The sequence below is a fragment of the Perna viridis genome, chromosome 9 (assembly GCF_037379345.1).
Source record: "Perna viridis isolate PV_CMFRI_1.1 ecotype Kerala chromosome 9, ASM3737934v1, whole genome shotgun sequence".
Lineage (NCBI taxonomy): Eukaryota > Metazoa > Mollusca > Bivalvia > Mytilida > Mytilidae > Perna > Perna viridis.
In genome coordinates, this window is record NC_142453.1 from 16,658,134 (window position 1) to 16,671,233 (window position 13,100).

The 13,100-nt window shown below is 31.7% G+C and overlaps 1 protein-coding gene and 1 long non-coding RNA gene across 2 annotated transcripts; one reads left to right on the plus strand and one right to left on the minus strand.

The window, feature by feature from the left end:
• Positions 1-315: 315 nt before the first annotated feature.
• On the minus strand, positions 316-2,728 carry LOC148606989 (uncharacterized). Its single transcript, XM_088545037.1, has one exon. It carries the CDS (start codon positions 2,726-2,728, stop codon positions 776-778), a length of 1,953 nt encoding a protein of 650 aa, XP_088401163.1. The 3' UTR covers positions 316-775.
• Positions 2,729-7,748: 5,020 nt separating this feature from the next.
• LOC148606990 (uncharacterized) lies at positions 7,749-9,005 on the plus strand. The gene is made up of 3 exons (XR_015915357.1): positions 7,749-7,834; positions 7,924-8,039; positions 8,503-9,005. It is a non-coding gene; the product is annotated as an uncharacterized LOC148606990 (long non-coding RNA).
• The last annotated feature ends 4,095 nt before the right edge of the window (positions 9,006-13,100 follow it).

Sequence of the window (13,100 nt, forward strand, 5' to 3'; positions counted from 1 at the left end):
AAACAATACACATGATTTGTTTTGATACCTGAGTACGATAGTACGTGAATACTGATGAAATATATTTCCTAATTTTGAAGAGTGCATCAAATGCTATATGTAACCCTATCTAATAGCTTTTCCTTTGAATCACAATATAAAAGGCGTTCAAACGTTTATCGATAAAATTTATATCATATTTTCGAAATTAAAAAAAGAACCAGACATTGTGCCGACAAGCTTTCAACATTAAAGTAAAGAGAGAGAGAGAGAGAACTTTTTTTCTCACAAAATGTATACTCTGTTTTCTTAAAGAATAACAGGATTGTCAAAGGGATGTAAAATATTTGAAGATCTTCATGATAAAACAATATAAATAGAAACAGTTGATGGGTCAGTCTGCTTGTTTTTTTATTTAAGTAGTTGATTTTTTATGCCGGAAAGGGATTTCTTTTGATTTTCCATAGGTTTTGTTTTAATACGTTTTTTTTATCTATTTAAAACCCAAAAGAAAAAGGATTTTTATAAAAACAACTACTCAAATAACATTTTAGGATGTGTGTAATAAAATTATGGAAAAATGTGGAAGTAACTTGACAAAATATATTAATGCTATGAACTGGATAAAACCAGAGGAGTAAAAACGCTGATAAAAAATGCCGAACGCGGGAAATAATCTCCAAAATATGTTGACATGTAAGCAACTGTTTACAGAAATTGAACAGATAAACACTATTAAATCAGCTGGAAGTCGATGTTGTTAGTTTTTTGCATTCATAACACACTCTTGCTTTCGTCATTTTTTTTCAATACAATGTTCAATAAACCCACGTGTCGTCCACCATTTGCCCTTTTGTCCTAATAGTTCTTGGGCATTACATACTCGTTGTTCCATATCATAACACAGAGCTGAGTTATATAACTTAACATACAGCACATCTTTATTTAAATCTATATCAACTCTTTCTTCGGCAACAACTCTTGATAAACTGTAAGTGATGATTTCCAGTTCAAATTTTCTCTCGTTTGAATCATGTAAGTATTTTATAGATGATAGAATACCGGTATTGTTAATTAAACCAATTTTTCTGCTTTTCATGACATCACCTTTTCTCAGATCTTGGACGCGGTGTATTTCTTTCTCTTTCATAAAAAGAGATACCTTAGCTGCTGATAATGGCTGCTCGATTTCAAGTCCGTAATGTCGGTTTTTGTTTATGTATTCACTGTCTTCATCAAATGACCTAACTTTTGCCCAATAAGAAAGGTGGTTAGACCGATTTGAGAATAACTTCCATTTCATTTCGCCAATTCTACTCCTTGCACGATTGACTACAACATCCCTTTGGTAAACGTTTAAATAACGACAGTCTAATAAGTTCAGTCGTCCATATTTTGTAAGATCAATATATTCTTCAATAACAATTCTAGGTCCAAACAGGGAGGATTTTCCATAGTGTATAATTCGTAATCGGCCAGTCTTAGTATCCACTTCAGAAACAATACTTGTGTGTCGAAATCCATTAAGGTGAAATGATATGACATCGCCTGAAAATAATGTGTTTAAATTTTTAACTAAAGTTCGATTAACTTTAAATGGGCAAGACATGGCTCTTCTCAGTCTCGGAAGTACTATTTGAAGGCAAAGAGAAAAAAGAATAAGTAAAATTGCAACGGGTATGCCGATCGCAGGTGACATTAACGGCATTGCGAAATGGATGTTGACCAAAATTAAAATTTGCAAAGCACCAAATACCAAAAATTTGAACCACACTTCTTTTATCTTTTCTTTTACACACGGCACACATATTCTGCCTTTCTTCTTAAAAAACAAATAAATGACAGTCATAATAATACAATAGAATAAATACATGACCGCTGCCTTTCCGAAAACCATATCTGGTGCTGCTATTTTTAGACTTCCTGTTACCTCATCTGCAGAGAGAAACGTGAATTGAACTATCACTTTTGCAAGTTTAGATCCGATCTCCGATAAAGTTAAAAGACTATTTACAATTATTCTTTTTATACCTCTTTGAATTTGAAAACTTTCACCTTCACCTGTAACACACCAAGTTACGAAGTGTTCACAATTAGTACAAAGCAAATTATAAGATTTAAATTTTTCATTTTGAAAAACCATAGATTCTGCTCTTTTCAATGTTTCATCTGTGTTGTACCTTGGCTTAGCATAATGTACAATGCGTAGTTCCTGATTTCGCAAATCATAAGTTTTAGTTTCCTCGTACACAGACGTCACACCCCCAATTTCTGTAAAGTTAATAATTACCATGACAACCAAAGTACCTATTGCACTCACGACTTCCTTGACAATAAAATGATGTTCGTAAAAATTTTTTAATGTTTTAAATTTCTTGAAATATACAGTTAAGCTTTTTCCTGGCATAGCAATATGCTGACCCCTTTGAAATTTGTGGACATTATCAACTATTTCTGTCGTGGTGCAATTTGCGCAGGTCTCCTTTGTCAAAGCGTCATCTCTGTCATCTCTGGGTTTATAAACGTTTGTGTTATACGTAGAACATAATCCATCTATGATGTGTGGCGTGTTTTTATGTAGCGAATTTGTGTCAGGTCTAAAGACTTGATTACATTTGGATTCTATTTCATCAAAAGCACAATTACTAGTAGTTAATTCATCAGAGTCTTTAATTACTTGGTCTTTATTTTTGTGTGCATCATCTTTTTTCTCAAAGTCGTTGGATAGAGTTGAGTTAGTCTGGTTCATCTCTACCTGGAAAATATATAGTCACGTGATTGTATTAAGATAGCCGTATGACAGGAATCAGTAAATTGTGATATAACAGGTACACTACTAGTATAAGTTTTATGATGTCTTCGATATGACAAAACTACAACAGATCAGACCGAATCGTCAGACAATGTATGTAAAAGTAAATGGCCCAACTCTACTGTCCAGTAAAAATGAGAAAAAATAGAGTTCTGCGAAATTAGTTTGAACTTAAGAACAGTAATGAATACAAAAAAACTTCCTTATTTAAAGCAGTAAAAATCAAGAATAGAGACAAATTGAGACAAATGCCCGAGCATTAATACGTATACGTCTCAGAAACAAGGTAAATCATTGCGAGTCGACGCCTAGTGGTCGCATTAACATCGAGCCTTGCAAGATAATCCTCGTGTGGAGAACAGAGACGGTCACGCTTAGTAATGTTGCCGACCCGATGACACTATCAAGATAAGTCATTTAAATATTTGTGGATGGATTAAAGAAAACAGTTTGATCATAACTAAACTTATTGAGAATGTTGAATGTGATATTAGTTTCATATGCGAGACTCACTTAATAAAAAATAGCATAATAGAAATTCCGGGATACCCATGGTTCTAGATTAATAGACAAGATATTTACAGAAAGACACTAAAAGATTGTGGTGGTGTTGGAGTATTAGTTGACACATGGATATTTGAACTATTTTCAATAAGTTTAATTGATAAAGTTATGACATCTTGGGTTTAAAGTTCACTCGCCGCAGTACGGAATTCGAGTTTTTGATCTTTGTGCGTTATTTGCTGCCTGAAAATTCAAATCGTGGCGCACAAATCTTTTTCTCGCATCTGCTGTCACAGGCATATATATCAACAATGATAATATTGGCGTGTTCTTACTTGGAGACTTTAACTCGAGAATCGGAAATATAAGGAAGTATTATCAGATGTTGACGACAGACCAAAACGAAATCCAATTGACAACAGTATATGTATACACCAGCATGGTCATGACTTCATTAATTTTCTAAACAAGGCAAAATTATGTGTACTAAATGGTAGATTATCAGAGTATGATAACTATACGTCAACTTATGAAAAGGATATACACAAGTCATTTAAAATACAAACATCAGTTGCGTAGCCTAATTAGAGATACAACAAAGATTCTGGGGCGATTTGAGTGTCTTTGAAGGAAAATGATATTAATTTTGAAGATTCTTTTATGTGCTGGACGGATATTTACAGTTCATAAAAAGTTTATTTACAAATGTCTTAACCGGGATAATTATTTACATGAGTCCATGTGAACTAAATCAGTTATTATGAACAGTAGTAGAATAATTAAATAGAACATTGCAAAATGAAAAAAAAGTAATGCATTCAAATCTGGTATTATTTTATATCTTTAGATTTTATAAATATTGAGCAACAATAGAAAGATACCTGATGAACAAGTTGTTTTCACTAAACAGAAAATCTAGAGATGCCTACCAGTGGTTCATTAGGCAAAAGTTCTGTACCGACCAGTATAACATCTTAGAATATCACAAAATTTCTTTTTCCGGGGTCTCAAGAATTTTCCAACCAAAAAGTAGTGTTTGGTATTTGTCTTGGGGTTATTAACTCGTTCTTGACACTTGCTTGACCCTTCAAGTCATGAACTACATGTGTATTTATATCTAAATGTACTATAAAGGTCCCTTTTTAAGCTCACCTGACCGAAGGCCATGTGAGCTATTGCCATCACTTTGCGTCCGTCGTCGTCGTTAACAATTTTTTAAAACTCTACTCCTCTGACACCACTTCACCAATTGGAACCAAACTTGGTATGAATGTTCCTTGGGGTATCATACATAGATATAATGTGGGGATTTGTGATCCGTCGAAAAACATGGCCACTGTTACTAAAAATAGAACATAGAGGTCAGACAGCAGTTTTTGGCATATATCTCCAAAACCGTTAGGTTTAGCCAAATTCTGACTGAAATAAATGTGTTCAGCATGTTGAGATCTATTTGTGGTCAAATTTTCATTTTGACATGTTAAGTCATGTCGGAGTTAGTGCCCTTTTTCGACTTTTTTTTTTTGCTATTTTGAATGTCATTTCTTTCAAAAATCTTCTGCTCTGACACCACCTGACCAATTAGAACCAAACTTGGTATGAATGTTTCTTGGGGTGTCGTGCATAGAACTGATGTGGGGATTTGGATCCGTCGAAAAAACATGGCCACTTTTACTAAAAATAGAACGAAGGGGTCAGACAATAGTTTTTAAAAGTATCTCAAAAACCGTTAGGTTTAGCAAAATTATTTCTTCAGCTTAAATGACCCTTATTATAAGGCCTGCAAAAGTCGTCAGAGATCAAAGTTGTCAGGTGACTCCTGTAAGAGTTATTGCCCTTGAAAGATGAAAAATAACAGGTTTTTTTTACAGTTTTCAGCCAATATCTCTGAAGCTAAAAAAAAAAGAAACTTTCTATCGCTGAAATTATCCTAATAATAGTCCTACCAAAGTCTTCTTGAGTCAAAATTGTTGGACAACTCCTTGTCAAATTTATTGCCCTTGAAAGACAAACTTAAATCAAGTGAGCGATTCAGACTCCTGGGGGCCTCTTGTTTAAAAAAAAAAAACATGATACTGCAACTGTATGAAAAACGCCCATTGAAAAGCGTATCAAAAAAAAAATAAAATAAAATAAAATAAAATAAAATAAAAAAAAAGATTTTGTGTTCATGAAAAAAGTTGACGGTTTTCATAAAGCTTGGTTACTTTTATAGGTAAGTTCTTATAAGGCACAGCTAACAATGAATTAAGCATCAGTCTTTATAAAAATCAAACAGAAGCTGATTCATGTATATCCAAATACCACCAAATGCAGTTTTATTTCTTGTTCAGAAACACTTACCGATCAGATAACCAGTTTCACTTTTTCATTTGGATGTTGCGCTTTTGAGATAAAAATTATATAGATTGTACATGAAATTAGCAATTTGCAAGAGTTATCGTTCTTGATTTGATTTCATTTGGTTGATTTTAGTGGGAGATAAATGCATGATTTTCTAAAAAGTGCAGATCTGAGTGCAAAAATGAATATCGTTATGTGAATATGTTGCACATACATATTAACTTAAAAAACATCGTTTATTTGGTGGGTTTTTTCTACACCATGAATCACTTAACCATTGATAGTGTCTAAATTTTATGTGGACTGGTACTTAAATATTTCGTTGATAGATTACCTAATTAAAGTTTTTTATAACAATCCAATGGAGAACAAAAGCTTTCATCAACCTGCCATAGAAACAATTGAATTGAAGACTTAAGTACCATTCTGCAGAAGAATCATTTTCTCAATTTGGTCTTTTTTTTTGCTTCAAATCTATTCAAGACATATATTTTACAACTGAAAAGCTTTTGAATCAATCCTGAAGCATCAGTGACAGATATATTTTTTACTGGTTATATAGGGAAAAATACAGAAATGTTCCAGCTATTTTTCCATTGCGAATTTCAACTAAATGTGACTTATCAAGATCTTAAAAAGGTAAACTTTACAAACACTTTGATGGTTATTTCTGGAGGTTACGAGGTATAAATACTTGGATATTGCAATAAAATCTCTGCGTTTTTTTCTTCATGTGCCACATCTTATGTACATTTTGCCTGATTCTTAGACACAGAAGTACTTAATTAGGTTATCCTTATTTGAACACGACACACAGATATTTTTATCAGTACAAAATGGAGAAAAAAAGATTTTAGTCAGCTTCTAAATGCTAACACCAGGTTAACGAAACAAGTGTGGTTTTTTTTAGTGTTTGAAAGAAAAAAGTTATTCATTTTCAAGTGTAATGCTGGATGGATACTTACAGTACATTTAATAATTTTAATTCGTATACAAACGTCTTCACGGGGGGAAGTACTGATATAAGTCGGTGTTAAATAAATCGTAAATAGAAAAGTAAAAAAACATATTTAAAAAGATCATTGCAAAATTAAAAGTAATGAATTAAATAGTCAATGTAAGAGTGTTTTTACATGATAAAGAGCAGTACAAGGATAGGTACTTCCACTGGAGGGAAAATTAAAATATGCCTACCTGGGTTTTGTGTGCAAACTTTCTGTACCTATCAGGATAATATCTTAGAATATCACATTTTTTCTTCATCCGGGGTTTCAAGAATTTTCCAATCAAAAGTGGTGTTCGGTATTTTTCTCCAGGTTATTTACTTGTACTTAACATTTGTATAGGTCGTTAGCTACTTATTTCTAAATATATATTATTATGGTTCTAACAAAGTCTTCTTACACTTTGCACTGTAACTGTATCCACACAAAATGCTCTATTGAAAAAAAAAACATATCGAAAAGGGGCAAAAAGAGAACAAATCGAAACAAAAATTTAACAAGGACTTTTTGTTTACGAATAGAAGTAATAAATTTCATAAATTTTGGAATATTTTTATATGCAATATCTAAGTATATTTGTGGGCAACGACTGAAATTCATCGTTGGTGAATTAACAATACAGGTTTTATAAACATCCAGAGGTCTACAGCCACCAACTTACCATAGACACATTTAAATTGAATTAGAGACATAGTTGTGGTATTTCATAGATATTTTTATCCTTTTTGACGTGGAAAAAGATTTAAGAATTCGAATATAAGTTTGGTTAATCGGCTCTCTGTAGACGTTAATAAAGACTAAAAAATTAAAAGGTGCCAGGAAATTTAAAACATATCAATGTATCGTTGGACAAAAAACTTGTCATGATTGAATGGTCTAATATGAACAATTGATTAAACAAGGCTCGGCTTAATACTTAGTATGAATGTCGCTTCTCCTGTAAGCACGGTCGTAGCTACTTCATTATATTGGTTGCAAGCATTGACATAGTGGGCGTGAAATGAAAGGTTAGCGCTACGACTTGTGGTGGAAATCAGACCAATAACGATTTATTTTTATCCAATCGAAACCACTCGAGTATTTCCGTTAAGTTAAAACCCTGTATGTTTTTTTTAACGATAACGAAAAAAGAAAACTAAGTAGTTCTGATTGTTGGACAGTGTAGGAAAACAGTACAATATATAACGAGAAGGTAAAAAAACTGTTATAAGAATTTATATGGAAGAAAGTTCATACAATCTGAATAATTAATATATCAGGATGTTTTAATTATACTGACAGGTTTGACATGGCGTGCTCGGGGAAATCTGTTCCAGAAGTTCCAACATGGCGTTACTAAACATATTTTAATTCACAGTCAAATCTGTCTTGCAAGGCGTTGATCAAAATGTTTCCAGGTAATGCATTATATGTACAATTAACCTGTATATGACCATGCTTCTTTTATTGAGAGGTCAGATGACAGGTTTTACTGTATATAAAAAAAATCTTGATTTTAATATACGTATATATTGCCTTCTATGTAAAATAAACCTGTCGCTTGGTAGATCGCGTGATAGTATTTAATACGCTCTCTGAAGAATCTTGATAAAATATTTCAGTATAGTGCCTTACATGTAAAGATAACCAGATCACCTGTCTTATGTCACCAAGTTTTTTTCTCGGGAGGAAGGTCACGTAAATGAGGTTTGACCGAATAATCAAACCTGTAATTATAATAGGGTAGTTGTGTAAACATTTTTGTTATTCATTTATTATTTTCAAGCACACTTCAGATAAAAATGCTAATAAAAACAAAAAATGACTAGATTAAATCAGATTGGTTTCAAGTACAGATTTTATTTCCTTATTCTTTTTTAGCATGTTACAAGTGTATTTATGTATTGGAATCCATTGCATATGTTACCAGCAAGCATCCATCATTTGAACGGCGCACATACGAACAACTAGCATAAATATTTTGAGTATGAAATTGTATACGTAAAAAGGGAAATTACTAGTTTTTGGTTTAAATTCAAGTAGTTATCTGTATTAAATTTGTTTTTAGTGTTCTGAATGCATAGTAAACCAAACAAAACAAATAATGTAGATTTTTCTCCAAGGACCCATCAAATAACATTTAAATAAATAATTTTATAAATAAAACTTGCTGTAAAATTTTAAAAAAGTAACAAAGTAATAAAAGAGAGATAACTCTATGAATATGACTTATGTATTCAATATTGTTTATATCTTTTTACATGTGCAACAAAATTTCATATTAAAATGGAGCCTGATATTTCATATTGAATAAAACCGGAGTGAAAAACAACCTAAAACAATTTGTGTTTTTCATATGCCTTTGGTATTTACTACCTGATTTTATATAGAATTGTTCTTAGGTGTACGATATTATGTTCTAATTTCGCATTAACTAAAATAGAAATTTATAGTAACAAATTTTATTATCACGCTCTTGCCATGATATGATAGACATTATTGCTTGTAATATTGTCTGAAGTTTTGAAACTTCGTTTTATGCATTGTTGACACATGTTTGTGGATGTTATCTTATAAAAGCACCACTGGCAAACCAAACTAGGTAAATTATTAGGGCTACTCTATATTGAGGTGAAAAATTGCCACTCCTACCCATGAAAAAAGAAAATGCCTCAACATGAACTAAAATGTTAATTTTTGGCACACAAACGGTGTACAATAGACATGTTGGGTATTATTGTTTTAATTATCAATTCGATGTATATGTAAACATAACTTATCATTTCAGAGGCGTACTTTTCAGTTTCAATATGGCAATAATGGGTTTTTCATAAAAAAGATGAATTTTCGGATATTCATTTTTCCTTCCATTTCACCTATAATTGGCAATTTCTTTCAAATACCGTACTTCAAACAAGCTTTTTTTTATATTCAAATACAATTATATACTGTCTTAGTTGTTGAGCCCAAGTAATAAATATTCGAACTTTTTCCAAATAGGTGAAAAATTGCCACCCTTATCTATGAAAACATGAACCCAATTTTTACCACATAATCGATGTAAAAAAACAAGTTGGGTTGTAGTGTTTTAATTAACGATGTATTCAACATACCAGCTCATTTCAGGCATATATTTTTTCAGTTTCAATATGACAATAATGAGTTTTTCATAAAAACAGAAATTTTCGGATTTTCATATGTTCTTCCATTTCAAAGTTAATTTGTATATTTTTCATTTAGCCTACTTCAAACAAGTTTTTGCATATACAAATACATCTATGTAGCATCAAAGCATTCTAATGAGTCAAGACTATGCATACTTTAACGTATTCCAAGCCATATTGGCGAAAAAATGGTACCCCACACCCACTAAAATTTCCGTGAAAAACCAAGAATTCGTATGTGGTAGATTATCATTTTTTAAATGGTGTTGGATATATTGTGCCAACCATTCATCGTAGTTATTTCTTTGTAACCTTATATGTATAAAAAATAATGATAGCAAGCAAAATCAAATCATGGTAAAACTGTGATATTTAAAATTTATATATATATAGCCTAGCTGGCCGAGTGGTCTAGGGCGCTGGACTTAGTGCAGGCGGTGTTGCCATAGATGTCACAGCGGTACGAGTTCGAGTCCCGCGGAGGGAACGACCAAAAATTTGCATCGCAAATTTGACAGTTCTAACATCGTTGGGAATTTTTCAGACCCTTCTATATATATATATATATATATATATATACGATTTAGGTGCGTGATAATCTGTTTTATTCTTAAACTTTTGAATATTTTGACGTCTTCGAGACAATAAAAACATAATTTTGCTTGACAATGTGATTGATACAAGAAGATCTCCATAATACATGCCAGACAGACATTGCGTACAGTTCGTGTATGTTACATATATAAACGATCATTTTCTTTCACATTGGAGCAGATTTTAATGGGTAGGTGTACCATTCTTTCGTACAAATGACCCGGAATACGTTTACTTGTGCATTGCCTTGGCTCATTAAAAGGGTAAGATGCTACATAAATTTGTTTGAATACACAAAAACTTGTTTGAAGTAGGGTGTTTGAAAAACATTGCCCATTACAGGTAAATTGGAAGAAAATATGAAAATCCCAAAAATCCCCCATTTTATAAAAAAAAACCTCATTTTTGTCACATTGAAACTGAAAATAACTCGCCTGAAACTAGTAAATATATTAAATATATCGTTAATCAAAACAACAGTACCCGGCATGTCTTTTTTTTACATCAATTATGTGCTAAAAATTAAGATTGTGGTTCATGTTTGGTTATTCTTTTCATGAGTGGGGGTAGCAATTTTTCACCTAATTGGATTTGAAAAAGTTTAAATATTTATTACTTGGGCTCGTTAGAAAGCTAAGAGACTATATAATTGTATTTGAATATACAAAAGCTTATTTGAAGTAAAGTATTTGAAAGAAAAATGAATGTCCAAAAATTCCCCTTTTCATGAAAAACTCATTATTGTCATACTGAAACTGAAAAATACGGGCTTGAAATGATAAGATATGTCGGATACATCGATAATTAGAACGATAGTTCCCAACATGTCTATTGTACACTGTTTATAATATCAACAATTAACATTTGGGTTCATGTTGAGGTTTTTTTTTCATGGGTAGGGATAGCAATTCTTCACCTCACTTGACTTAATTCAAATATTTATTACTTGGGCTCATTTTGAAGCTAAGACACTATATTAATGAACCATATCACACTAAAGCTTCTTTGAACTACGGTAATTTGAAAAAAACAAAATATCGGGTGATGTAGAAGAAAATTCTGAAATTCTGAAAATACCCCTTTTTACGATTTTATAGTAATTGTCACACTAAAAGGAAATCTAAACGCCTGAATTGATCAGATGTGTTGAGAACATCATGATCTTAAAAATTAATGCCTAAAATATGAATTCTACAATGTCAGTATGCTGTGAATAAAAAATCTGTTTGATATTGAGACCAGTTTTCTAGGGGTAGGGGTAATATTTTCAACATGTTTTGAAAATCCTTTCTTGAAAAGTAGTTTTCCTTGGTTTATTTATGTAGGAAATTAAATTATCTATCGAGTGACTACAAAAATCGCCAAAAATCATCAAACGAATTTTAATAATACTAAATAGAAAATACCAAATAAGGCATTTAATACTGAAGCATAATACTTTAGGGGTTTTGACATTGAAAAATATGTCAATTTAAGTGATTTTTCGGCGTGGTAGGAGTACAATATTTCCATTTTATTCCATAACCCTAAGTGTTACCGCAACTTTCTTGGTACCATTGTACCATTGTAAAGCAGAGACATTGGGCTACATGATGATACATACATATGTCTATTTTCTTCGTTCTGTAGAAAGAAGTTCGAAGAATAAAAAAAACTTAAAAAATGATATTTTTGCCTCAACGAGGTATAAAAAGTAGCCAAAAAATACAAAAATGCTTCAGTTAATTTTTTGGCGACAAAAATATTATTAAATGGGAGGTATAAGGGTACCTGCAAATCATATTTTGGTTGATAAGTCGGGGCGGGGGTGCACGGCGGTTATCTCAACCCACGTACTAAATCAAGTAAATAACATTTAAAAATTTACAAAGATATTAGTAAAATCATGATTCATTACTTAGGGCTACAATTCAGGAAAGTGAAACATATACTTTTCTGATGAAAGATATCTATAATCTAATTCTTTTAATCAGTTAAAACAGTGAACATAAGGTCGAATGTCGAAGGTTTATGTACATAGTATTTTAAAGCAGTTGGTAACAATGTAACAAAATAAAACTAAATGTATTATTTTCATCAGTACAATCATAGTATAAACTAGTTTTAAAACGCATTAAGGGACATACATATTATATAGTTAAGTGTCAGTCTCTGTAAGAATCGGGCAGCGGGTAAAATATGGTATGAAAAAAAAACCCGCCATTTGGAAAGGTCATTTGATTTGACTATTTGCACCATCATAATCAAGGCAAAAAGACAAGACTATCTCAAAAATTGGTAAATTAAGTTATTATTTCATTACAATTGCACTGAAATTTACATTTTATTGCAAATTTCTGATCAAATTTAGTAATGCAGAGTTCAAATAATGGTCTTTTCAAATAGAGAGAGTGAAATTATATTGTTGGATCGGTGGAGTTTTGCCTTGCATGTTTCTGATTTTTTGCCTGATTCTTACAAAACTTACACTTAGTTGGTCAGAAGGAAAAGAAAGTGTATCGTTTTTAGCGCATGTTTAAGTTGATAAATAGGTACATGTATTACTAGAAAACATTTTTTGACAACAAACTATTTCCAATAATGGGGAGTAGTTATTTTTATTGAAAAACCATGATGAATGCAAAGGTAATTTACATTAATTAGCGTAAATACTCAAACTTTTAATATTGATAAGTGCTTTTTCTGTTATGAGCATATTTAACATAATGAATCTATTTACAG

Coding starts and splice junctions, on each gene's coding strand:
- LOC148606989 (XM_088545037.1), bottom strand. CDS start 2,728: ATGAACCAGACTAACTCAACTCTATCCAACGACTTTGAGAAAAAAGAT.